This window comes from Ranitomeya variabilis, chromosome 2, assembly GCF_051348905.1.
Source record: "Ranitomeya variabilis isolate aRanVar5 chromosome 2, aRanVar5.hap1, whole genome shotgun sequence".
Classification (NCBI taxonomy): Eukaryota; Metazoa; Chordata; class Amphibia; order Anura; family Dendrobatidae; genus Ranitomeya; species Ranitomeya variabilis.
In genome coordinates this window covers 196,611,976-196,639,652 of record NC_135233.1, presented here as the reverse complement: position 1 = coordinate 196,639,652, position 27,677 = coordinate 196,611,976, and the positions used below count along the sequence as shown (strand labels likewise).

The following is a 27,677-nucleotide window of genomic DNA, read 5'->3' as shown; positions in this document are numbered from 1 at the left end:
TAATGAATCTGGGAGGGCGAATTCACAGGCAGCAAAAAAACCTCTGAGACTATCAAACAATATATATCTGCAACACAAACAACCCCAGTTATAATAGTTTAATTTACTAACAAAAATATCTGCAAAAAATTTTTAATATGTGGCTTTTCCCTTAACGCCTTCACCCCCACCACCGGCCAATTATCAATTTTATCGGTTTCATTTTTTTTCCTCCTCTTCTTTAAAGAGCCATAACGTTTTTTATTTTTTCCATCCCCATAGCCGTATGAAGACTTGTATTTTGTGGGACAAGCTGTACTTTTGAATGACACCATTCATTTTATCATATGACTCACTGGAAAAAAAAATTACAAGTGCATTGAAATTGGAAAAAAACCTGCAATTTCACAATTTTCATATTTTTATTTTTTTTAATTACCGTGTTCACTATATAGTAAAACTGACCTGCCAGTATGATTCTCCAGGTCAGTACGAGTACATAGATACCAAACATTTATAGTTTAAATAAAAAAATTTAAGTATTAAAAAAATAAAATAAAATTTGCTTGTGTCACCACCATTTTCCAAGACCCGTAACATTTGAATTTTATTTTTTGCAACCTGTACCGACGTTTTTACTGATACTATTTTGCGGTAGATACGAACAATGTTTCAAGTACCTGTTATTGCATTTTATTGCAGTGTTGCAGGGGGACAAAAATCCGTAATTTTGCCTTTTTGATTATTTTTCTCCTTAAGCCGTTTGCCAATCAGATTTTTTTTATTTTTAAAAATCGGACTTTTACAAATGCAGCGATACCAAATATGTATATTCTTTATTCTATTTTAATTGTTTTATTTTTAATGGGTCCAAAAAAGTGTGATTTGAACTTGTGTTTTTTTTTTCTGTATCACGATTTTATTAAAATGACTAAATATACAAAAATATTGAAATTTTCACATTGGCCACTGGAGCTTTTTCGTCTCAAACTTCCTGCTGTTTCAGGAAATAATATATGTACATTAGCAGCAATGAGCAGACCCCAACAATACACTGTTAGACAATCGTGATCTTGGTGGAAAATTATCAGTCCCCGAACAACCAACATTTGACCGGCCCTTATTGATCTTTGTCTTGGACCTGGATCCATGGGCGGACATACCGCCTGTTCAACTTGTGCAACCGCACAGGGGCCCAGAGCGGAGGGGGCCCCCGACGGGCTACAAAGCAATGAATGTGAATGACAGCCGGCGGTAGTATTACTGGTAACAGGAGCACCCGCTCTGCTGCAGGCATGTGATATGACAGTTAAACGGGCCCCCCTCCTCACCTGCTAGCATATATTATGCTGCTATCACTGCTGCGGTCTGCAGTGAGGTGACGGGTAGCAGACGCTGAACCAGGAAGAGAGGAGGGATGGGGAGGGCCTCTCAGTCTCAGTGAGTCACTGAAGCTTGCTCAGAGCTGCATCCCTCCACCCGCAGAGAGCCGCACATCACATGTATGGCCACTGCTGCTCTGTGCGCACGGGACCTGTGATGAGGTCACAGGAGGGCAGGTGTCATATGATCAGGGGCCTCCGTGTATTGCAGGACTTTGCTGTGCTGTCATGGTGCTAGACGGTAAGCTTATGTGTGGGGTCAGGAGTTGTTTACAGTGTGGATGTCGCAGAGCCGTGTGTGTGTACGAGGTGTACAGAGCGGAGCCGTGTGTGTGTATAAGGTGTACGGAGCAGAGCTGTGTGTATGAGGTGTATGGAGCGGAGCCTTGTATGCAAGGTGTACGGAGTGGAGCCGCGTGTGTAGGAGTAACTATGTGTGGCCATTATACAGTATGGAGCATCATGTGTGGCCATTATACAGTATGGAGCATCATGTGTGGCCATTGTACAGTATGGAGCATCATGTGTGGCCATTATACAGTATGGAGCATCATCTGTGGCCATTATACAGTATGGAGCATCATCTGTGGCCATTCTAAAGTATGGAGCATCATGTGTGGCCATTCTACAGTATGGAGCATCATGTGTGGCCATTATACAGTATGGAGCACTATGTGTGGCTATTATACAGTATGGAGCACTGTGTGGCCATTATACAGTATGGAGCATCATGTGTGGCCATTATACAGTATGGAGCATCATGTGTGGCCATTGTACAGTATGGAGCATCATGTGTGGCCATTATACAGTATGGAGCATCATCTGTGGCCATTATACAGTATGGAGCATCATGTGTGGCCATTCTAAAGTATGGAGCATCATGTGTGGCCATTCTACAGTATGGAGCATCATGTGTGGCCATTATACAGTATGGTGCACTGTGTGGCCATTATACAGTATGGAGCACTATGTGTGGCCATTATACAGTATGGAGCACTGTGTGGCCATTATACAGTATGGAGCACTATGTGTGACCATTATACAGTATGGAGCACTATGTGTGGCCATTATACAGTACGGAGCATCATGTGTGGCCATTATACAGTATGGAGCACTATGTGTGGCTATTATACAGTATGGAGCACTGTGTGGCCATTATACAGTATGGAGCATCATGTGTGGCCATTATACAGTATGGAGCATCATGTGTGGCCATTGTACAGTATGGAGCATCATGTGTGGCCATTATACAGTATGGAGCATCATCTGTGGCCATTATACAGTATGGAGCATCATGTGTGGCCATTCTAAAGTATGGAGCATCATGTGTGGCCATTCTACAGTATGGAGCATCATGTGTGGCCATTATACAGTATGGTGCACTGTGTGGCCATTATACAGTATGGAGCACTATGTGTGGCCATTATACAGTATGGAGCACTGTGTGGCCATTATACAGTATGGAGCACTATGTGTGACCATTATACAGTATGGAGCACTATGTGTGGCCATTATACAGTACGGAGCATCATGTGTGGCCATTATACAGTATGGAGCATCATGTTGGGCCATTATACAGTATGGAACACTGTGGGGCTATTATACAGTATGGAGCACTGTGTGAGCATTATACAGTATGGAGCATCAAGTGTGGCCATTATAGAGTATGGAGCATCATGTATGGCCATTATACAGTATGGAGCACTGTGTGGCCATTATACAGTATGGAGCATCATGTGTGGCCATTTGTTGTGATTCGGTTCGTGGGCTCCCCCGGTGGTCTCTTGTGGTACTGGTGTCCTGCAAGCTTTGCCTTCTCAGTTCACCTGTTCCTATCAGGATGTGGGAGTATCCTATTTAACCTTGCTCCTCAGTCATTCTAAGGCTGGCCATCAATGTATCCAGAGTGATTCTGTTGCATGTTCCTGCTCCCAGTTTTCTGCTCAGCTAAGTTGGACACTTTAGTCCTTAAGTCTATTTTTGTATGTTTTGTCCAGTTTGCACTTATGTGAATCTCTGCAGCTGGAAGCTCTTGTTGGGCTGAAATTACCACTCCAGTGGCATGAGTTGTCACATGAGTTAAGGTAATTTCAGGATGGTGTTTTGAAGGGTTTTGCAGCTGACCGCGAAGTCCTCTGTTGTATCTTTCTGCTATTTAGTTAGCGGGCCTCTCTGTGCTAAATCTGCTTTCATACTACGTGTGTCTTTTCATCTGCTCTCACCGTTATTATATGTGGGGGGCTGCTATCTCCTGTGGGGACATTCTCTGGAGGCAAGCCAGGACTGTGTTTTCTTCTACCAGGGGTAGTTAGTTCTCCGGCTGGCGCGCGGCATCTAGAGACAACGCAGGAATGCCCCCTGGCTACTTCTAGTGTGGTGTGTAGGTTTAGCATCGCGGTCAGCTCTAGTTTCCATCACCCGAGAGCTTGTCCGTTTATTCTATGCTTCTGATGTTTCCTTGCCATTGGAAACCATAACAGCCATTATACAGTATGGAGCACTGTTTGGACATATTTTTTTGTTTATAATTATTGTTTATGAAACTGTGATCAACAATGCTAAATGGCTGTGGTTGGGATGTGGATATGGGTGCGACTAGTTGTGAAATGGGTGTGGTCAGAGGCGTGGCTTAAAACTTGCCACAGTGCGCTGCGCGCGACGCAAACTTTATCCCTCTTTCCCCTCTTCAAAAGTTGGGAGGTATGGTTTAACTGAGCCCCTACTTATATGTTTGAAGAAAAGGTGTGTGTAAATGGGTGTGGCTTAAAAAAATGGTTGTGGTTTTCCTACACACAAACACAGAACCTGTTGTTAAAAATTTGAATCCCACCCCTGCCTATATGTTTGTTGCACTATGGAGGGGGGGATGCCCGGGAAGATTTCTTGCACAGGGGCCCTCTGCATTCTGTGTCCGCCCCTGCCTGTATCCCTAATATCTACCAAACTGGTATATTTACTAAGGTGTGCCAATTCCGGACTAGCCTCCATGGAACTTCTTCCCATAGCCTTTCTTCTATTTCCCAGCTACCAACCTCTGGATCCTCAGTTTGTCCACCTCGACCCACCTCCAGGTCACTCGCCCCATCCCGAGTCTGTCCAGCGGGCTAGAACTTCTCCAGGTTTGCAATACTTCTGAATGTTACAAGCTGTTACATGAATCTGGGCTTCAAAATATACAACACGCTGACGTCTAGTGCAGATATAGACTATATTGTTTATGGGAAAACCCTAAATAGATACATATAATTCCTGTCTCCAACAACTCCCATATATACGATGATCATTTTGATCAATGATGAATAATAAGAGTGCTTTAAAAATAGAAATGTTAATAGTATATTTAAATAACGAAAGAGAAATCTAAATTAATTCAACATTTGGAGTTACTGCCCATAGTCTTAGTCTTCAAAACCGCATAATTTCTTCTAGGTAGACTTGCACATAAGTTTTGAAGGAATTTGGCAGAAACGTTGTTCCAAACATCTTGGAGAACTAACCAAAAGGATTTGTTCAAGCGATATACACAGAAGATCTGGGGTCAGTTCTCCAAGATGTTTAGAGCAACCTCCTTGCCAAGTTCCTTCAAAAACTGTTCACCGGTGACCAAGAAGAACTGATGAATAAAAATGAGCGAACTTGTTCGGAAAAGGTTTGCCAATCTCAAAGTCGGCAAGAACCTTGTACATTCGGATTGATGTTCGGATTCCAGAGCATTTTCCTCAAAATCGGCAAAATTCTGTAAATGATCGAGTTTCCACTAATGCTTTTGTTAGGCCTTTGCCTAGGATAGTAGTGCTGTATGATCAGCGGTGGGGACGTGTTTAATGAGGGGAGGGTGTGGCGAAAGTTTAGAGCAGCTGCAGACTGTTATTCATCTTTTTTTTAATAACCTAATGTGTGGAGATTCTGGCAGCCAATCAGGGCAGAGAAACCATACACCATGTCCAGATACAAGGGCTAAAATAAAGAAATACACCCTGCACCTAATCCCTGAAGCCCTTGTCTCCTGAAAAAAAATAAAAAATCACCATATACTCTCCTTAACATCTAATCCCCGATGCCAGTGTCCCCTTTAAAAGAGAAAAAATAATAAACCACCATATCCTTTACTGATCCGCTGTCATCCATACTCTTTTAGACACCTCTCCATTACTAACCCGTGGGCTTGATGTAACTGGATAATACAAAGGTGACATCAACCCCACAAATATGAAAGCCACTTGCCACCACCACAGGGCAAGTGGGAAGAGCTGGACAAAGCTTGCTGCTGGTAGCTGCCAGATATAGCTTAGTTTTTGACGCTGCGGATCCGCAGCAGTTTTCCATGCGGTGTACAGTACAATGTTAAACTATGGAAAACAAAAACCGCTGTGCAAATGCTGAGGAAAAAAACGCGCGGAAACGCTGCGGTTTATTTTCCGCAGCATGTCAATTCTTTGTGCGGAATCCGCAGCGGTTTGGCACCTGCTCCATATTAAAAAACCGCAGGTGTCTAAAACCGCAGATTTAATCTATTCCGCAATGGAATCCGCAGCGTGGCCGCATACCCTTACTATTCTTACGAATCCTGGTTTTGTCCTTGATGTGACCTCTCGGCTCTGACCCTGCTTGGTGACAATTCCTGCCCCTGGATATTGAGATTTCTCTGGAGTCTGTCAGACGGAGTGGCTTGTGCCAAGTCGGTCCAAGGCAGCCTTTTTAACCTGTGGCCTTGGTCACACGTTACATTATATCTGGCCCAAACAAATCATGGGCCTCCCTCCAAATGGTGGTGAATCAGATGCAAGACTTGGCCCATTTAGTCCAAGATCTTGCAGAGCAGATTCAGTATCAGGAATCCTCCCAAGCCCTTGCAGCACCTCCCTTGATTTTTCCAGAGCCCAAGGTAAACCTTCCTGGCAGATATTTAGGCGATCGTAAAGTTTTTTCCTTTAAGGTAAGCTGTCTGCTGTATTTCAGGCTCCGCTCCCAGGCTTTGGCCTTCTCACTACTAGTTTTTTGAGGCCTTAGGGCTCCTGTATGATGACCCTTACCGAGTAGCTTTTGCTGAAAGTAATTTAATAACTGCACTCCGTCAGAGGCGATGTCCTGCTAAGGATTATTGTGCAGCGTTTCGGTGTTGAGCCACAGACTCACAGTGGAATGACCAGGCCCTTCACTGTCGGTTTCTTTCCGGACTCTCTGACCAAGTTAAGGACATGTTGGTTCTGTCCCCTTCTCCTGACTCTCTCTTGATACTGCCATGTCCCTGGCTATCTGACTTGATAGACGTTTGCATGAACACAGACAAAAACGCAATGCTGACTGTACCTTTTCTGAAGAACCCATGCAGATTGGGGTGACTCACTACCATCAACTTCAAAGAATCAAGCAACACAAGCCGTTTTTTGTTAACCACTGTGGAGAGTCTCGATGTCAAAGGTCTTCCTGACCAAGATAACCAGAACAACATTAGCGTCTGTGTGGGCCCACAGATGCCCACCTAGGCGCACAGGTATTTTCTTACGATTATGCAAAATGATGATCTGTTTATTTTGCCTAGAAAAATCTGTGCGGCTTCAAGCCTTTGTTGATTGCAGTTCTGCAGCAAATTTTTTTGATGCCAAGGTGGCAAAGGATCTTGCTTTATCTGATCATTGCCTGCATGTACAGGTCCTTCTCAAAAAATTAGCATATAGTGTTAAATTTCATTATTTACCATAATGTAATGATTACAATTAAACTTTCATATATTATAGATTCATTATCCACCAACTGAAATTTGTCAGGTCTTTTATTGTTTTAATACTGATGATTTTGGCATACAACTCCTGATAACCCAAAAAACCTGTCTCAATAAATTAGCATATTTCACCCGACCAATCAAATAAAAGTGTTTTTTAATACCAAACAAAAAAACCATCAAATAATAATGTTCAGTTATGCACTCAATACTTGGTCGGGAATCCTTTGGCAGAAATGACTGCTTCAATGCGGCGTGGCATGGAGGCAATCAGCCTGTGACACTGCTGAGATGTTATGGAGGCCCAGGATGCTTCAATAGCGGCCTTAAGCTCATCCAGAGTGTTGGGTCTTGCGTCTCTCAACTTTCTCTTCACAATATCCCACAGATTCTCTATGGGGTTCAGGTCAGGAGAGTTGGCAGGCCAATTGAGCACAGTAATACCATGGTCAGAAAACCATTTACCAGTGGTTTTGGCACTGTGAGCAGGTGCCAGGTCGTGCTGAAAAATGAAATCTTCATCTCCATAAAGCATTTCAGCCGATGGAAGCATGAAGTGCTCCAAAATCTCCTGATAGCTAGCTGCATTGACCCTGCCCTTGATGAAACACAGTGGACCAACACCAGCAGCTGACATGGCACCCCACACCATCACTGACTGTGGGTACTTGACACTGGACTTCAGGCATTTTGGCATTTCCTTCTCCCCAGTCTTCCTCCAGACTCTGGCACCTTGATTTCCGAATGACATGCAAAATTTGCTTTCATCAGAAAAAAGTACTTGGGACCACTTAGCAACAGTCCAGTGCTGCTTCTCTGTAGCCCAGGTCAGGCGCTTCTGCCGCTGTTTATGGTTCAAAAGTGGCTTTACCTGGGGAATGCGGCACCTGTAGCCCATTTCCTGCACACGCCTGTGCACGGTGGCTCTGGATGTTTCCACACCAGACTCAGTCCACTGCTTCCTCAGGTTCCCCAAGGTCTGGAATCGGTCCTTCTCCACAATCTTCCTCAGGGTCCGGTCACCTCTTCTCATTGTACAGCGTTTTCTGCCACATTGTTTCCTTCCAACAGACTTACCATTGAGGTGCCTTGATACAGCACTCTGGCAACAGCCTATTTGTTGAGAAATTTCTTTCTGGGTCTTACCCTCTTGCTTGAGGGTGTCAATGATGGCCTTCTTGACATCTGTCAGGTTGCTAGTCTTACCCATGATGGGGGTTTTGAGTAATGAACCAGGCAGGGAGTTTTTAAAAGCCTCAGGTATCTTTTGCATGTGTTTAGAGTTAATTAGTTGATTCAGAAGATTAGGGTAATAGGTCATTTAGAGAACCTTTTCTTGATATGCTAATTTATTGAGACAGGTTTTTTGGGTTATCAGGAGTTGTATGCCAAAATCATCAGTATTAAAACAATAAAAGACCTGACAAATTTCAGTTGGTGGATAATGAATCTATAATATATGAAAGTTTAATTGTAATCATTACATTATGGTAAATAATGAAATTTAACACTATATGCTAATTTTTTGAGAAGGACCTGTAATTGAGCCGATCGGGCTATGGCATCTTCTAGTCTCCATGCCAAAAGTAAAAAAAAAAAAAAAAGGTTTTAAAAAATAAATATATAAAAGTTCAAATCACCCCCCTTTTGCCCCATTCAAAATAACAAAAAAAAAAAATCAAACCTACACATATTTGGTATCGCCGCATTTAGAATCGCCCGATTTATCAATAAAAAAAAAAAATTATCCTGATCGCTAAACGGCGTAGGGAGAAAAAAAGTCAAAACGCCAGAATTACATTTGTTTAGTCGCCGCGATATTGCATTAAGATAACCGGCGATCAAAAGATTGTATCTGCATCAATATGGTATCATTAAAAACATCAGCTCAGCGTGCAAAACATAAGCCCTCACCTGACCCCAGATCACGAAAAATGGAGACGCTACGGGTATCGGAAAATGGCGTAATTTTTTTTTTTCATTTATAACAAAGTTTGGATTTTTTTTTTTTCACCTCTTAGATAAAGAATAGTGATGAGCGAATATACTCGTTACTCGAAATTTCCTGAGCACGCTCGGGGGTCCTCTGAGTATTTTTTAGTGCTCGGAGATTTAGTTTTTCTTGCCGCAGCTGAATGATTTACATCTGTTAGCCAGCATAAGTACATGGGGGCTGCCTGGTTGCTAGGGAACCCCCACATGTACTCTGGCTGGCTAGTAGCTGTAAATATTCAGCTGCGGTGAGGAAAACTAAATCTCCGAGCACTAAAAAATACTCTGAGGACACCCGAGCGTGCTTGGGAAATCTCGAGTAACGAGTATATTCGCTCATCACTAATAAAGAACCTAGACATGTTAGGTGTCTATGAACTCGTAATGACCTGGAGAATCATAGTGGCAGGTCAGTTTTAGCATTTAGTGAACACAGTAAAAATCAAAACAAAAACAAAAAAACTGTGGGATTGCACTTTTTTTTTGCAATTTCAATGCACTAGGAATTTTTTTTCCCATTTTCTAGTACCCAACATGGTAAAACCAATGGTGTTGTTCAAAAGTACAACTCGTCACGTAAAAAACAAGCTCTCACATGGCCATATTGATGGAAAAATAAAAAAGTTATGGCTCTGGGAAGAAGGGGAGCGAAAAACAAAACCGAAAATGCCTCTGGAGTTAAAGAAATGAGTGATCCGACACCCCTCAGAGGTTTACATGTGTTTGAAAAATATAAATCTAACCTTCCCTCTGGGCTTAGCTCCCTTTAGACATCATACCATCTTAGTTTATTGATTTATCCAATGTCGTCCCACTGTGACCAAATCTATCCCGTGGAATGTAACACGTTCTTGGTCTCCACTAATACATTCATCTAGATGCTACATGCCAATGCAATTACCCAACTCTCTAAACTATATACTTTACATTTCCATACATATTAGATGCAACCATAATACTCGTATGAGCGCCACGTGCAGAAATCCTCAGCAGCTACCAATGAGGATAATAATGTTCAAGATCCACTGCTGGCAGTGTAATTGCTGACTAATGATGTCCAGGATGACGTGCTCGACGGGAGACGAGTCCGGAGACACATGGTCGCTCACAGTAGCAGGACCAACGTGCAACCTGGAGTTCTCAAGTTGTTAAACAAGTTTATGGGACACATTGGAGACATGGCCGTAGCGGAATCCCGTTTTGGGGGATCCGGACGTGAGCCCCGACAAAGCCACGGAACAGGTGCCTGAACGCAATATGAAAGCGCCCTTACAGGTCCATGCAGGTTATGCTCCAACCAGGAAAGTATTTTTCTAATCTATATTGTGAGATAGTGGTAGGACAATTGGTCGGAGATTGCGATATATTCCTCCAACATGTGTTCCGTGCATCCCAGAAAGCATTGATCTTATCCTGGAAATGGGGGCAAGATACACTCGACTAGGTGCATGCCGCCTAGAAAGGTCACCATGACCTTTATACATATGTTTGCATTCTTCCTCACTGACTGCATCACTTTTTCTTCTTTTCAGTAGGATCTTTCTGAAGGATTTCTTACGTCGGATGTTTTGTACCGCATTGTAAAAATCTCTATTCATCTGAACACTGTTTCCGCCTGATCTTATTACTAAACCAACATTTTCCTGGAGCGCTGCCATTTCTCCTATGACTCCTTGTCAAGATGAAAAACTTGGAACTAAAATATTTGAAACTTATAATTTTTCACTTTCACAGACTGTTTTTATAAAATCAATACTTCTATGGAAAAATACTCGCTACACTCTTAGGTTTTATTTCTTGAGGGTGAAGGTTTCCAAAAAAGGGTTCTTTCGGGATCCTCACACTTCGGGACAGCAAGGTTTCTGCCATTTGAGGCCGAATGCGAGTCAACTTAGACACTGCTCTAAAAGACTGCCAACGTAGTAAAAACATATTCCTTTGCCTTCTCTATTATGGCCTACTGTGGTAAAAGAAAAATCATCTAGAATATCTGAAAGAAACACAACATTTTTCTTTAATTCCCATGAAGCACTGTGAAGGGTTAAACTTTTCTTAAACATTGTTTTTAATACTTTTATGGATCTTTGTTACAGAGCGATTAACTTTTTTTTTTGCCTATCTGTAGCCCCCACACACACAGAAAGTAAAATAAAAAAAAAATCTTAAATTTGTAGAAAATGATAACAATTGCTGCTAAACTTATGAGTTTTTCAAACGATGTCAAAGTAGGAGAAGGTTTTTAAAACTGAATTTTTCCACATTTTCTGTAAATTTCATTTATTTAATAAATAAAACACAAAACAAAACCTAAATTTGCTACTAATGTAAAAGTACAATGCGTCATGAGAAAACAATCCCGAAATCACTTGGTTAAGTAGAAGCATTCCAAAGTTATTACAACATAAAAGGACAAGTCAGATGTGAAATACAGGGCTGTGGCCAATGTCCATATGGGCTATGTCCTTAAAGTGAATCTGTCACCAGATTTTTGCTACCCCATCTGAGCGCAACATCATGTAGGGACAGAGACCCTGATTCCAGTGATGTGTCACGTACTGGGCTGCTTGCTGTAGTTTTGATAAAATCACTCTTTTCTCTGCTGCAGATCCAGCAGTTATCTGAATGCTGAGCTGTGCATAACCCCACCCACCTCTCTGATTGGAAGCAGTCTGTGAAAAGGCAGCCAATCAGTGGTGGGGGCGTGGTTGGTCTACCTGGCAGCAGGTTTACTAGAACTCTACTGATAATCTCCTGCTGAGAAAACAGGGATTTTATCAAAACTATAACAAGCAGCCCAGTAAGTGACACATCGTTGAAATCAGGGTCTTAGTCACTATATGATGCTGCTCTCAGATTACATAGCAAAAACCTGCTGACAGATTCCCTTTAAATGGGTTATGCGATGAGGTCTACAGCTGCCCACTTCTGTATCCGATGTAATTGGTACTGCTGAGGTTACGACCCTGTTCATTACGAGACAAGTGTACAATCAGCAGGTAATGTACAGGCGTCTCGGCAGATGCATGGGTCATAGTGTGAAAGCTTACTTCCGATGCAGAGGTGAGCGGCTCTGTACGTTGCCAAAGAGTTTGGAAGGAATTAGTAAGGAGCTTGTATACGGCACTAAAGTGACCCGTTCTCCCAATATTTAAAGGAATCCTTCCGGAAACACAACAAAATGTGATGTCTGGTGCTGGGCCTCAGGGGACGGGATGCAACTAATCTAAGTTCTCAATTTGCTCTTTTACCGGTGTTACTTTACCCAAATCCCAGAGACGTCGCCTTCTTCCCTTCCTTCTGGGATGTATACTTTTTTTTTTTTATATATCCACATTTACTTTGTTTAACCCCCTACCGCCAAAGTCAGTTTTGGCCTTTATGTTGAACCATTCTTTTTTCCCCACTTATAGGTACAACAAAATGTCGCCACTGATAACAAACTAACTTTTTATGGGGAAAATGTAAACAATGCAGCAATTCCAATTTTTTTTTTAAATGCCCTTAACAATAGTAATTCTCAGTGGTTTGTTAATGCCGTATAGCCGACATGTTATCTTTATTCTGCAGGTTGTTTTGATATTTTTTTTTTTTTTTTTGCCACATTCTGACAGCTGTAACTTTCACGTTTTCGGTTTCCAGAGTTGGATCACGACTTTTTTTTTTTTTTTTTTAGTAACGAGCTGTACTTTTTGTTGGCACTATTTTTGGATGCACACATTTTTTTTAGCAAGACGAGATGACCCAAAATAACATTATTTCATTTTTTTCTCTTTCAACAGCGTTCACCATGTGGGATAAATAAGAGTTTTATAGTACAGATCGCTACTAAATATACTTTTTTTACCAAATAAAACCTTACAACTAAAACTGTGTGGTTGTTTTTTAGTTTTACAGTTTTTTTTTCAATACTTCTTAGTCCCAAAGGGGATGAGAACATAAGATCCTTTGCTCACATCACTAATGCAGTTATTACCTAAGCTGACAGAGAAAGACTAGTTCCGCAGCAAAAACATTTCTGCAACTTGTCCGGGACCTTGTCTTACATGACTATTGTAGAGCGCGGAGTTTGCTGTAAGTAAAACAGCCAAAACTACAGACAAGTCACAAGTTGCGGCAACCGAAATCCCCAACACCTTTGGAAACATTTACGATGTTGCAAGTCACAACGCAACCCAATAGTACATCATTACATCCAATGTGTCCCTCATATTTCAGTGTCGAGTAGCCTCGGACTGATCGGTTATTAGACCCCAGATCTGATGGGTTTGCCCTATTACAGCTTATTTCTAGGCCTCTGGTTGCCATCGGCACTGTGCGACTGCGTTGCGGGACTGCCGATGGACTTACAGAGGGAGAACTCTCCCTCAGGCAAACTCCTCACATGCCACTGTGACTAAAGACAGTAGCATCTAAGGGGTTTAAAGTACAGAGATCGAAGCCAGCTCCGGTCCCAGCGCACTTAGCAGCTCAGCCATATATTCCCGCCGATTCCTACTGAAGTTTTGGCTGTGCCATCCCTGAAACGTAACGATGCTGTAATTAGCGCCAAGTTCAGGATGCATGGGTGCATCCAAAATCAGGAAGGCAAGTTAAAATATTCTTTACTGTTAATAGTTGAGTTTCTTTTATCTATGAAGAGCATCTTGAAAATGGTTCTACTGTTTGGTAGGAAGTAAGGGTGGAAGACAGATTAGAACAGGGGTGGGGAACCTCAGGCCCGCGGACCATTTACGGTCCTTGATGACCTTTGATTTGGCCCCCCAAGCAGATTCCCAGGGGCCGGCAGCAGTGTTTTGATGGTCACCAGCTCTTTAATTTCTCCTTGCTCTATTCACTACTGAACGTTGAGGTGCGTACAATGAAAGGTTACGACCGGACACCAGTGCCAGCGTCAGGACGTATGTTGTGGGCCGGGTTAGCGTGTGATTTGTACGGCCCCCAAAGGATGGTAGAAATATCCAAATGGCCCTTGGCGGTAAGAAAAAAGGCTCTCCACCCCTGGTTTAGAAGGAACGGACAAAAAAAAAAAAAAAAATTAATAAAATCCCCCCCAAAAAAGCCCCTTTAATTAATCCTAAGCCAAAAGACAACTATTTGGCTCTATCTTTTTCCTTAAAATGAAACGCAAGCCATGGTTTTATTAAATAATAATTAAAAAAAATCCAAAATGCCACGTTCCATATTGAACATCGAGTTAGTTGCTCAATACATACAGTTCTTGAAGACACTAATTGCAATCTCCAAGTCTGGTTGACCTAGTGATAGTAGGTGTCCACGTTTGTGTTTAGGGTTTATAGTGGTGTATCGGAGCAGATAATGCCAGCTGGCCGTTTGGAGCAATTTCATTTCCATTATCTTCCAGAAGCCCTGAAATATCAGCATTGGGGATGCTATCGTGGTAGCTACTGAAACTGATATTGTCCTCCTTCAGCTCAATGGTCCAAAAAGGAGCGTTCAGCTTCCGGCTCTGATACTCTCTGTACATGTACACGGCCCCCACAAATCCCATCAGCAGGACCACCACGATGATGATGACCGTAAGGATGATAATATTGAATTGAGTCCATGACATATCCGCTAACGCGGATGTGCTGTTATCCGAGGAACTTGTGATATAAAAGGTTTGGAACGTCGTCGTTAGGAAACTTTTGCTTGATAGAAGAACTTCCACTGTAGTGATGGCAGCCGGTGCGCTTGTACTAGTGGTGACATGTCCGGCCAATGTCCGGGTCGGCGGTGCAGGACTCTCGGTAACTAGATCTAGGACAAAAAATATATAAAAAAAAAAATGAAAACTTAACAATGCTGCACCACATTAAGAAAGAAAGACATAGCACAAAACAAAATAAAGCACCAAAAAATGAGCAAATAATTCCAGAAAAGTGAAGAAGCAGCAATGAAAGATTGGGGCGCGACAGGCTGACCGGGGCGCGACAGGCTGACCGGGGCGCGACAGGCTGACCGGGGCGCGACAGGCTGACCGGGGCGCGACAGGCTGACCGGGGCGCGACAGGCTGACCGGGGCGCGACAGGCTGACCGGGGCGCGACAGGCTGACCGGGGCGCGACAGGCTGACCGGGGCGCGACAGGCTGACCGGGGCGCGACAGGCTGACCGGGGCGCGACAGGCTGACCGGGGCGCGACAGGCTGACCGGGGCGCGACAGGCTGACCGGGGCGCGACAGGCTGACCGGGGCGCGACAGGCTGACCGGGGCGCGACAGGCTGACCGGGGCGCGACAGGCTGACCGGGGCGCGACAGGCTGACCGGGGCGCGACAGGCTGACCGGGGCGCGACAGGCTGACCGGGGCGCACCAGCAAAGCTCTTTTATCCACAGGAGTTAAAGGGGTTGTCTATTGCTGTACACCTGCGCTCCTCTAAGAGGTGACACCCGCTCCCCAAACCAAGTCCTCCATTAGAATATGAGGCGTGCTTTCTGATGGCATCTCCCTAGCACTGGACGCACCATTAAACATGGAGCATTGGATGTTACCGACACTGAAGCAACACCATATTGTTAGAGCAACATGTGCCAATGAGAGGGGCCAGTGTCAGGATTTACTGACCTCCATCCCACAGGGGCCGTTAAATGAGTAGTGTTTGTTGAGATAATACAAGTTCTGAAGGGACAATCTGCCCCATGGTCTCCACACTTCTTCTTTGCATTAAATGGACCTGAGCACTTTGTGTAAGATGTAATAGACCCTGCACCACTCTGACGCCTTCCCTTGCACCTGAGGGCTCGTTCACGTGGCCGTAGTTTTGGCGGGAGTGTGATCTGACAAACAGAGGATGGCAGTGGGACCACTGTTATGTTATGAGGCAGTACGTGTCAGACTATTTCCCTAGGACCAGGGCGACTCAGAGTCCGTGGAAAACATGAGACTGCACTCGGATGACATCGCAGAAGGGAGAAAAGGAAGACATTTTTTCTCCATTTTCTCATCCAACTGACCACACAGTTCTCTTCACCTAGCCTTACCATGTTGTCCGGCTGCCGGCGTTCCCACGGTGGCAGCACTTGCTCTCATGCGGTTGTATGACATGTGATGCCCAATCAGCGCTGGCGTCAATGTACCTGCCTCCTGTCGAATGGGGCAGGAAGAGGAAGTCAGATCAGCCTGGACATCCTTTTCATGTTCCATTTGTCCTAAGGCGGGGCCAGTGACACCAGCGCTGATTGGGTGCCGGTGTCACAACCCCACGGGAGCCTCCAGGGAGAACGAGTACTGACACTGACACAGGAGTATAGGCTTTATTATTTTAGGGGGGGGGGGGGCGAACATTTAGATCAAGAAGATTTTCTCCTAGTAGTGGACAACCCAGTTAATAGAAAGTCTTAGGCTGCGGTTCCACAGTGACTTTGGCCATGACCCCTGTTGTGCAGCCAACATTCAGTAGGCGTCAGCTCCACAGCACACCACAAATGAGCGGAGTCTCACTATCACCTCAACAAGCAAGTTGCAAAAAGTTGGATGACGTCTGTTTTCTTGCAACGTTCTTGAAGCAGTGTGCTCGCCTCATTCACTGCGATTGTGCTGCGACGTCACCAGTCAGGCACAGCGGCCAATACCGTGGCCAGTCAGGCACAGCGGCCAATACCGTGGCCAGTCAGGCACAGCGGCCAATACCGTGGCCAGTCAGGCACAGCGGCCAATACCGTGGCCAGTCAGGCACAGCGGCCAATACCGTGGCCAGTCAGGCACAGCGGCCAATACCGTGGCCAGTCAGGCACAGCGGCCAATACCGTGGCCAGTCAGGCACAGCGGCCAATACCGTGGCCAGTCAGGCACAGCGGCCAATACCGTGGCCAGTGACACCGTGAAGTCATAAAATAAGAAGCCTTGGCAAGAAACACTGCATGATATAAATGCTGCTTTTTAAGGATTTTTTTCCCCATTCATTTGAAAAGATGAAAACCGCTGACAATTCTCCAAGGCGCTGCAGATAGGAAATTACTTCAAGTGTGCAAGAAAAAAAAAAAGCCGTGTGTACTCGAGATTTCAGGAATCAAAGCCATCTTGATGGTAAAGTAAAATGGTGTATTTATTCCCCCCAGGGTAACAACGCCACAAAAACACGTCCTAATGGTACGGCTACTAAATGGCCTATTCCCAGGAAAATGACACAGATTAGGACATGTCGGACAGCTTTCTCTGCAGACTCTGCTGTCACAATCACAAATAGTTAAATGAAGACAAAACACGGCCCCAATGGCCGACCTCCCTGTGTGACCGCGGCTCAGCACGGCCCAGCGCTGTGACTCATGGCTTTCTAGTGCCGGCAATGATGCCGCTCTATAACTACGGCCCTGTCAGGGTCCCATGTTGTACAGCACAATTCACCAGGAGGCTCAGCAGTCTGGGGCTTGCTTTTCTCATAAACAGTCGTAAGGATTTTTTGTTAAATGTAATGGTTTTTTTTTTTTTTTTTTAGATGAAAATACATTTTTGTTTTCTGGTGGGGACTATTTTTTTTTAATTTCTTTTGTTTTTGTTTTTTTTGCAGGAATCTTACACAATCATAAAAAGTAGTTTTTTTTATTTACACTGTTAGGCTATGTTCACACGTTTTTTTGTTGCTTTTTTCTGCAGCCAAGGAAAACGTCATCTCTTGGCAGCAAAAAGTGCTTTTTTTTTTTTTTTTTTTCAGGATCCCAAAGTTCGATTTAACTTATATATCTTACATTGTTCATGGTTGTATAGTATATGTGACACTAAAACTCATTTTTGTAAAAAAAATACATAAAAAAAATACATAATTACAAATGTAAGAACAGCGGGGGGTAGGTGAATTGGTCAGCACGCTGATTAAAGCACATTTGGGGCCTCCAAAATTGGTAATGTTATGAATGGGTGCCCCTGCCATGTGAAAAACTAATAAGGGTCGTTCACTACTGCCCTATCAATTTTCAAATCATAAGAGCCACAGAAAAACACAAAAACTAAACGCGTGCACACCTCCCGGTCCAGCAACATTCCAATAATGTCGGCGCTGGGTTTCACAGCGATCATGCAACAGTGATCAGCTGCAGCGGTCACACGACTGACCAGAGACACAGCACCACATTTGGTGTTACAGTGCTGGTTTGGGAGGCATGGTACATATACATTCACCATCTGTGGCACTTTATCCGACAGTGGACAGCTCCTTTATGCCCGCTACGTTATTTAGCGTAGATAAATGTACAGAGAAGAATAAGGCGGGAACGTGAGAAAAAAAAAACAACATCTAATGTTAATTTGTGGGTCAAAAATGACAAAACCTTTCTTTGCCCTTCCAGCGTGTGCTGCGGACCGCTCTCCACACGTTTCTGCAGCACAGAGGCCCCTTCGTCAGACACAAGTTTGTGGGTTCACTTCCTACCCAACAATTCCTTGACAGCCGCTTGTCACAAGTATCATATAAGCCATCATAATGCCAGGGATGTGATGGGGAACGCTTCTCCTTGTGGAGACCACCACACTGGCATAGGGAGACATACGCCATGCAATGCTACCCTGGGAACTAAGAGCAGGCAGAGAAATCCTCCGGAAAGCAGCATGCTAATATAATCAGTATGTGCTGGACCCAAAAGTGAAATAACGAGGGTTGTCCATTACTAGAACAGCCCTTCCCAATTACTATATTCCCCCATCTGAGAACACCATGCTACGCTCTGCGGTGATGCCAGGCACCGAGACTCACGTGACGCCATGTCATCACCCCTGCAGCCAAACAGCGGCCACTTCACACTCACTCCTCCCTGGAGGACGTCAGCGAGCAGCAGCTCCTACTTCTTCTATATGGTAGTGTCATCCCAAGGAAGTGAGAGGGAAGTGACCGCTGATTGGCTGCAGGGCTCAAAACGTGTCACGCAATCCTCGGCACCATAGGAGAGTATAGCCTGAGCCTCGGCACCGCCGTCACTGGTCCGTCATCAGAGGCGAGTATAGCCTGAGCCTCGGCACCGCCGTCACTGGTCATCATCAGAGGAGAGTAGAGCCTGAACCTCAGCACCGCCGTCACTGGTCCGTCATCAGAGGAGAGTAGAGCCTGAGCCTCGGCACCGCCGTCACTGGTCCGTCATCAGAGGAGAGTAGAGCCTGAGCCTCGGCACCGCCGTCACTGGTCCGTCATCAGAGGAGAGTAGAGCCTGAGCCTCGGCACCGCCGTCACTGGTCCGTCATCAGAGGAGAGTAAAGCCTAAGCCTCGGCACCACCGTCACTGGTCCGTCATCAGAGGCGAGTATAGCCTGAGCCTTGGCATCGCCATCACTGGTCCGTCATCAGAGGAGAGTAGAGCCTGAGCCTCGGCACCGCCGTCACTGGTCTGTCATCAGAGGAGAGTAGAGCCTGAGCCTCGGCACCGCCGTCACTGGTCCATCAGAGGAGAGTAGAGCCTGAGCCTCGGCACCGCCGTCACTGGTCCATCATCAGAGGCGAGCATAGCCTGAGCCTTGGCATCGCCATCACTGGTCCGTCATCAGAGGAGAGTATAGCCTGAGCCTCTGCACCGCCATCACTGGTCCGTCATCAGAGGCGATTATAGCCTGAGCCCCGGCACCGCCGTCACTGGTCCGACATCAGAGGCGAGTATAGCCTGAGCCCCGGCACCGCCGTCACTGGTCCGAAATCAGAGGCGAGTATAGCCTGAGTCCCGACACCGCCATCACTAGTCTGGCATCAGAGGCGAGTATAGCCTGAGCCCCGACACCGACGTCACTGGTCCATCATCAGAGACGAGTATAGCCCGAGCCCCGACACCGCCGTCACTAGTCTGGCATCAGAGGCGAGTATAGCCTGAGCCCCGACACCGACGTCACTGGTCCATCATCAGAGACGAGTATAGCCCGAGCCCCGACACCGCCGTCACTAGTCTGGCATCAGAGGCGAGTATAGCCTGAGCCTCGGCACCGACGTCACTGGTCCATCATCAGAGACGAGTATTGCCTGTTTTTTTGTGTGTTTTATCCAGACAGGGGAATACAGTAATTAAGAGGTTTTCAGAATAGCCGACAACTTTCAGATTTGAATGTCCGATCACAACCATTTAATAGAACACCCCCATGGATGGTTACACTGGGACTTTCCAAAAGGGAACTGGTGGATTAGGAAAGTAGAGATTTTACACAATCTCCCTCACACACACACTGCAGAAAAGTCCTACAGAGGACACTGACCAGGGATACAGATTATTTTCTTTTTATTCCCAAGGGAACAGTGACACATTCACACCACTCTTCAACACAATCTACAACATAAGGTGAACACTTTGGGGGGGGATTCTGCACCAGTCCCGTGTAGCTGTATCCTACAAATACTAGGAATAGTTTCCATCTTGTTTGCAGTCAGACCATAGAGTAGTGACAGATCCCAGGACATGGCGGCAGTAGCACAATCTGGCGGTGAAACAATCCAGGCTGACTGCTTCCTCTGGCGTTCACATGACAAACACCCGAGGACTCTGAAACCTGCAGAAACGTCAGCACATCAGGTTATGGCAGCACCGTGGTTCCTCCTCCACTTCAAATCCTGGTCTGTGGGTGATTTCTTGGGGTAAGTGTTGCGGCTTTTGAGTTTGTGATCCAAGTGGTGAAGTGGCGTCCTGGTACATGTTGTCCTTTCAGCACAGGGTAAATAGAGAGGAATGAGACCAGTCCTGCAGTGCCCTCATCCGGGCATCTAACCCACTGCAGCCCAGGTGATTGACAGGTCTCCCCCATACCGAGAAACCCACCAATCACGTGGAGCGGCGCTGGGAAGAGCCGGCCAGGGGCAGCGCTGTACTCGTCATCTCTCCTTATGGTCCCATATGGATTAATTTACCTTATAGTAGAAACAATGACCAGTTAAGTATTAGTGAGGCCAAAACTCTTGTCCGAGACAAAAGATTGTATTTTTCTGTTACAGGAAACCTGTTACTCGATTCACACTGCCCAAACCACGGGCAGTACACACCAGACCCTGGCGACAAGATCCAATTTACGGTGCTCATGAGAAAACATCGAGCTGGTATGATACTTGTAACAATAGTTATGGGGGCACAAAACTACTGCAGTAAATCACAGGCTGCAGTGGTCCAGTTACTCCCAAACAGACCAGTATCAGGAGCCGCATTGGCACTGTAGGGCAAATAGTCTTTGTTTTTTAAACCAATCAAGCCTTTAAAAAAACATTTCACTGTCATACAGCCATTTTAACAGGTGGAGGTGGCTTCTGGACAACCCAAAATTCTTGATAAATTAGGCACATCCTACCCCGGCAGACGTCAACCACGATGAGCGAATGCAGCAGAGATTTATAATCACCTTCTACAAGTGTCTGAATCAGTGGAAAAAACTTTCAGAGGGCTCAGAGGAGTTAATAAAAACATTAATAGTCACTGGTCCTGTGCCGCCACGTCTGGGACTGGTCCGGATGAGCGTGTATAAGGCCCACAGGAATCAGGAGCCCATTATACTGCGTGCACATGGCCGATGTTAAGGGTGTGGGGCAGCACGCATTACTTCAGACCCTTTTACCTAAATGATACATTTCCAGAGGCAGAGAGCACACGGAACCAGTGACATCCGCAACATGCAGTCATGACTCGCCCTGTGAAGAAGGCCGCAGCCGACACTCGCCTTTACTGACACACAGGAAGTGGCAGCAGCACTCATTATTGGCCGCCGACCTCAGTCTGCGTCGAGGAGACCCCCAGCAACATCAGGTGCAGCAGCAGTCAGACCTGGAGACCCCCTGCAGTATGCGGAGGAGACCCCCAGTAACAGGTGCAGCAGCAGTCAGACCTGGAGACCCCCTGCAGTATGTGGAGACCCCCAGCCCCCAGTAACATCAGGCTCTGGTGCGCACTGCCTGTGGTTTGTGCAACATGAATCTACTAGTGAAGGAAGGAAGAACCACGGCGCTGCCATGACCTGATGTGCTGACGTTTCTGCAGGTTTCAGAGTCCTCAGGTGTTTGTCATGTCAAAGCCTGAGGAAGCAGTCAGCCTGGAATGTAACACCGCCACATTGTGCTGCTGCCATGTCCTGGGATCTGTCACTACTCTATGGTCTGACTGCAAACAGGATGGAAACTATTCCTAGTATTTGTAGGATACAGCTACACGGGACTGGTGCAGAATCCCCCCAAAGTGTTCGCCTTTCATTGTAGATTGTGTTGCAAGATTGGCGTGGATGTGTCACTGTTCCCTTGGGAATTAAAAAAAATATATATATTAAAAATAAGGTGCAGCAGCAGTCAGGCCTGGACACCGTCCCTGCAGTATGTGGTGGAGACCCCCAACCCCCAGTAACACCAGGTTCAGCAGCAGTCAGACCTGGAGACCCCCTGCAGTATATGGAAGAGACCCCCAGCCCCCCGTAACATCAGGTGCAGCAGCAGTCAGGCCTGGAGACCCCCTGCAGTATGTATGTGACCCCCAGTAACATCAGGTGCAGCAGCAGTGAGGCCTGGAGACCCCCTGCGGTATGTATGTGACCCCCAGTAACATCAGGTGCAGCAGCAGTCAGGCCTGAAGACTCCCTGCAGTATGAATGTGACCCCCAGTAACATCAGGTGCAGCAGCAGTCTGGCCTGGAGACCCCCAGTAACATCAGGTGCAGCAGCAGTCAGGCCTGGAGACCCCCTGCAGTATGTGGAGACCCCAGTAACATCAGGTGCAGCAGCAGTCAGGCTGGAGACCCCCTGCAGTATGTGGAGACCCCCAGTAACATCAGGTGCAGCAGCAGTCAGGCCTGGAGACCCCCTGCAGTATGTGGAGACCCCCAGTAACATCAGGTGCAGCAGCAGTCAGGCCTGGAGACCCCCTGCAGTATGTGGAGACCCCCAGTAACATCAGGTGCAGCAGCAGTCAGGCCTGGAGACTCCCTGCAGTATGTGGAGGAGACCCCCAGTAACATCAGGTGCAGCAGCAGTCAGGCCTGGAGACCCCCTGCAGTATGTATGTGACCCCCAGTAACATCAGGTGCAGCTGCAGTCAGGCCTGAAGACCCCCTGCAGTATGTATGTGACCCCCAGTAACATGAGGTGCAGCAGCAGTCAGGACTGGAGACCCCCTGCAGTATGTGGAGACCCCCAGTAACATCAGGTGCAGCAGCAGTCAGGCCTGGAGACCCCTGCAGTATGTATGTGACCCCCAGTAACATCAGGTGCAGCAGCAGTCAGGCCTGGAGACCCCCTGCAGTATGTATGCGACCCCCAGTAACATCAGGTGCAGCAGCAGTCAGGCCTGGAGACCCCCTGCAGTATGTATGCGACCCCCAGTAACATCAGGTGCAGCAGCAGTCAGGCCTGGAGACCCCCTGCAGTATGTATGTGACCCCCAGTAACATCAGGTGCAGCAGCAGTGAGGCCTGGAGACCCCCTGCGGTATGTATGTGACCCCCAGTAACATCAGGTGCAGCAGCAGTCAGGCCTGAAGACTCCCTGCAGTATGAATGTGACCCCCAGTAACATCAGGTGCAGCAGCAGTCTGGCCTGGAGACCCCCAGTAACATCAGGTGCAGCAGCAGTCAGGCCTGGAGACCCCCTGCAGTATGTGGAGACCCCCAGTAACATCAGGTGCAGCAGCAGTCAGGCCTGGAGACCCCTGCAGTATGTATGTGACCCCCAGTAACATCAGGTGCAGCAGCAGTCAGGCCTGGAGACCCCCTGCAGTATGTATGCGACCCCCAGTAACATCAGGTGCAGCAGCAGTCAGGCCTGGAGACCCCCTGCAGTATGTATGCGACCCCCCGTAACATCAGGTGCAGCAGCAGTCAGGCCTGGAGACCCCCTGCAGTATGTATGTGACCCCCAGTAACATCAGGTGCAGCAGCAGTGAGGCCTGGAGACCCCCTGCGGTATGTATGTGACCCCCAGTAACATCAGGTGCAGCAGCAGTCAGGCCTGAAGACTCCCTGCAGTATGAATGTGACCCCCAGTAACATCAGGTGCAGCAGCAGTCTGGCCTGGAGACCCCCAGTAACATCAGGTGCAGCAGCAGTCAGGCCTGGAGACCCCCTGCAGTATGTGGAGACCCCAGTAACATCAGGTGCAGCAGCAGTCAGGCTGGAGACCCCCTGCAGTATGTGGAGACCCCCAGTAACATCAGGTGCAGCAGCAGTCAGGCCTGGAGACCCCCTGCAGTATGTGGAGACCCCCAGTAACATCAGGTGCAGCAGCAGTCAGGCCTGGAGACCCCCTGCAGTATGTGGAGACCCCCAGTAACATCAGGTGCAGCAGCAGTCAGGCCTGGAGACTCCCTGCAGTATGTGGAGGAGACCCCCAGTAACATCAGGTGCAGCAGCAGTCAGGCCTGGAGACCCCCTGCAGTATGTATGTGACCCCCAGTAACATCAGGTGCAGCTGCAGTCAGGCCTGAAGACCCCCTGCAGTATGTATGTGACCCCCAGTAACATCAGGTGCAGCTGCAGTCAGGCCTGAAGACCCCCTGCAGTATGTATGTGACCCCCAGTAACATGAGGTGCAGCAGCAGTCAGGACTGGAGACCCCCTGCAGTATGTGGAGACCCCCAGTAACATCAGGTGCAGCAGCAGTCAGGCCTGGAGACCCCTGCAGTATGTATGTGACCCCCAGTAACATCAGGTGCAGCAGCAGTCAGGCCTGGAGACCCCCTGCAGTATGTATGCGACCCCCAGTAACATCAGGTGCAGCAGCAGTCAGGCCTGGAGACCCCCTGCAGTATGTATGCGACCCCCAGTAACATCAGGTGCAGCAGCAGTCAGGCCTGGAGACCCTGGAGACCCCCTGCAGTATGTATGTGACCCCCAGTAACATCAGGTGCAGCAGCAGTCAGACCTGGAGACCCCCTGCAGTATGTGGAGACCCCCAGTAACATCAGGTGCAGCAGCAGTCAGGTCTGGAGACCCCCTGCAGTATGTGGAGACCCCCAGTAACATCAGGTTCAGCAGCAGTCAGACCTGGAGACCCCCTGCAGTATATGGAAGAGACCCCCAGCCCCCCGTAACATCAGGTGCAGCAGCAGTCAGGCCTGGAGACCCCCTGCGGTATATGGAGGAGACCCCCATCCCCCAGTAACATCAGGTGCAGCAGCAGTCAGGCCTGGAGACCCCCTGCAGTATGTATGTGACCCCCAGTAACATCAGGTGCAGCAGCAGTGAGGCCTGGAGACCCCCTGCGGTATGTATGTGACCCCCAGTAACATCAGGTGCAGCAGCAGTCAGGCCTGAAGACTCCCTGCAGTATGAATGTGACCCCCAGTAACATCAGGTGCAGCAGCAGTCTGGCCTGGAGACCCCCTGCAGTATGTGGAGACCCCCAGTAACATCAGGTGCAGCAGCAGTCAGGCCTGGAGACCCCCTGCAGTATGTGGAGACCCCCAGTAACATCAGGTGCAGCAGCAGTCAGGCCTGGAGACCCCCTGCAGTATGTGGAGACCCCCAGTAACATCAGGTGCAGCAGCAGTCAGGCTGGAGACGTCCCCTGCAGTATGTGGAGACCCCCAGTAACATCAGGTGCAGCAGCAGTCAGGCCTGGAGACCCCCTGCAGTATGTGGAGACCCCCAGTAACATCAGGTGCAGCAGCAGTCAGGCCTGGAGACCCCCTGCAGTATGTGGAGACCCCCAGTAACATCAGGTGCAGCAGCAGTCAGGCCTGGAGACCCCCTGCAGTATGTGGAGACCCCCAGTAACATCAGGTGCAGCAGTAGTCAGGCTGGAGACCCCCTGCAGTATGTGGAGACCCCCAGTAACATCAGGTGCAGCAGTCAGGCCTGCACTCAGTGACAAGCGGCATTGTGACGTCACCAGAACAAAGAGAGCAGAGCCCCAGCAGCACGGGAGAGCGCGGCGCTACACACCGGTCCCGGCACAATGCGGGGAGGGCGCACGGGGGATGTCGCGATAGTCACCTTCTGTCGTGCTGCTGCCGGTGGGGCCTCTGGTGACGGGCAGTGTCGGGGTCGCGGGTGCTGCTGTGGCCGGTGCTGCTGTGGCCGGTGCCGGGGTCGCCGCTGCCTCCGCAGGGCCGGTGCTCGGGGGCACTTGCTCTCCGGTGCTGGTCCCCGGGTCCCGCGCTGGCTCCCCGGACACGGTGGTGGCCCCTAGTCCCGGCTCTGTCGCAGTCACAAGTGTCGCGCTGGGTCCGGTCACCGCCTCTGTAGTGACCGCGGGCTCCGTTCCGTTGTCCGCTGGTGTTATTGTTGTGTTCCCGGGATCGTCCGCCGGAGCGGTGACGTTCAGATCTTCCGGGTAGTGGGTCGTGTGGTTCCCGTCCAGGCTCGTACAGCTACGTAGCAGCAGGACACAGGCGGCCGCCAGATAGAACGCCGTCCCTGCTCGTACAGCCATCTCCCATTTTCCTGCCCGGTCTCGCCTAAAGGACCGCAGCGATGTCCGACTGCAGATCTCCCCGGGCACAGGCACGGTACCGACTGCCCATCGCCTACAATGCGGCTGACACCTGTGTGTGATCGGCAGCGACTGCGACCAATCACAGGCCGAGACCAAGAACCCGTGGTGGGAAAGCAGCCAATCGGCAGGGTGCTATGCACAGTGACGTAAATGCCCGAGCCAATCGGCGTGCTCGGTTCCCCAGCAGGTAACGTGAATGGGGCGAGTCCTGATAACATAGGTGTCATTGGCCGCGCGGCCGGGAGAGGTGACCACTGCTGCTCCACCAGAGCGGCCGGGAGAGGTGACCACTGCTGACACAGGGCGGCCGGGAGAGGTGATTGACCACTGCTGCTCCCCCAGGGAGGCCGGGAGAGGTGACCACTGCTGCTCCCCCAGGGAGGCTGGGAGAGGTGATTGACCACTGCTGCTCTCACAGGGCGGCCGGGAGAGGTGACCGCTGCTGCTCTCCCAGGGAGGCCGGGAGTGACCACTGCTGCTCCCATAGGGCGGCTGGGTGTGACCACTGCTGCTCCCACAGGGCTGCCGGGAGAGGTGACCACTGCTGCTCCCACAGGGCGGCCGGGAGAGGTGACCACTGCTGCTCCCCCAGGGAGGCCGGGAGAGGTGACCACTGCTGCTCCCCCAGGGAGGCTGGGAGAGGTGTACACTGCTGCTCTCACAGGGCGGCCGGGAGAGGTGACCGCTGCTGCTCTCACAGGGCGGCCGGGAGAGGTGACCGCTGCTGCTCTCCCAGGGAGGCCGGGAGTGACCACTGCTGCTCCCATAGGGCGGCTGGGTGTGACCACTGCTGCTCCCACAGGGAGGCCGGGAGAGGTGACCACTGCTGCTCCCACAGGGCGGCCGGGAGAGGTGACCACTGCTGCTCCCACAGGGCGGCCGGGAGAGGTGACCGCTGCTGCTCTCCCAGGGAGGCCGGGAGTGACCACTGCTGCTCCCATAGGGCGGCTGGGTGTGACCACTGCTGCTCCCACAGGGCGGCCGGGAGAAGTGACCACTGCTGCTCCCACAGGGCGGCCGGGAGAGGTGACCACTGCTGCTCCCACAGGGCTGCCGGGAGAGGTGACCACTGGTGTTCCCCCAGGGAGGCCGGGAGAGGTGACCGCTGCTGCTCCCCCAGGGAGGCCGGGAGAGGTGACCGCTGCTGCTCCCCCAGGGCGGCCGGGAGAGGTGACCGCTGCTGCTCCCCCAGGGCGGCCGGGAGTGACCACTGCTGCTCCCATAGGGCGGCTGGGTGTGAC

General features: G+C 48.6%; 1 protein-coding gene and 1 long non-coding RNA gene across 3 annotated transcripts; one reads left to right on the top strand and one right to left on the bottom strand.

Annotated features, from left to right (window-relative positions):
• Positions 1 to 549: 549 nt before the first annotated feature.
• LOC143804875 (uncharacterized) lies at positions 550 to 21,505 on the top strand. Of its 2 annotated transcripts, none has more exons than XR_013221121.1 (4): positions 550 to 1,602; positions 4,386 to 4,480; positions 20,406 to 21,069; positions 21,261 to 21,505. It is a non-coding gene; the product is annotated as an uncharacterized LOC143804875 (long non-coding RNA). The 2 variants fall into 2 exon arrangements; XR_013221120.1 differs by having other exon boundaries at positions 21,249 to 21,505.
• LOC143804874 (uncharacterized) lies at positions 11,067 to 26,666 on the bottom strand. The gene is made up of 2 exons (XM_077283409.1): positions 25,935 to 26,666; positions 11,067 to 14,835 (listed from the first exon to the last, which is right to left on the bottom strand). The coding sequence occupies exons 1-2, from the start codon at positions 26,371 to 26,373 to the stop codon at positions 14,360 to 14,362; spliced, it is 915 nt and encodes a 304-aa protein (XP_077139524.1). The 5' UTR covers positions 26,374 to 26,666; the 3' UTR covers positions 11,067 to 14,359.
• Positions 26,667 to 27,677: the final 1,011 nt, after the last annotated feature.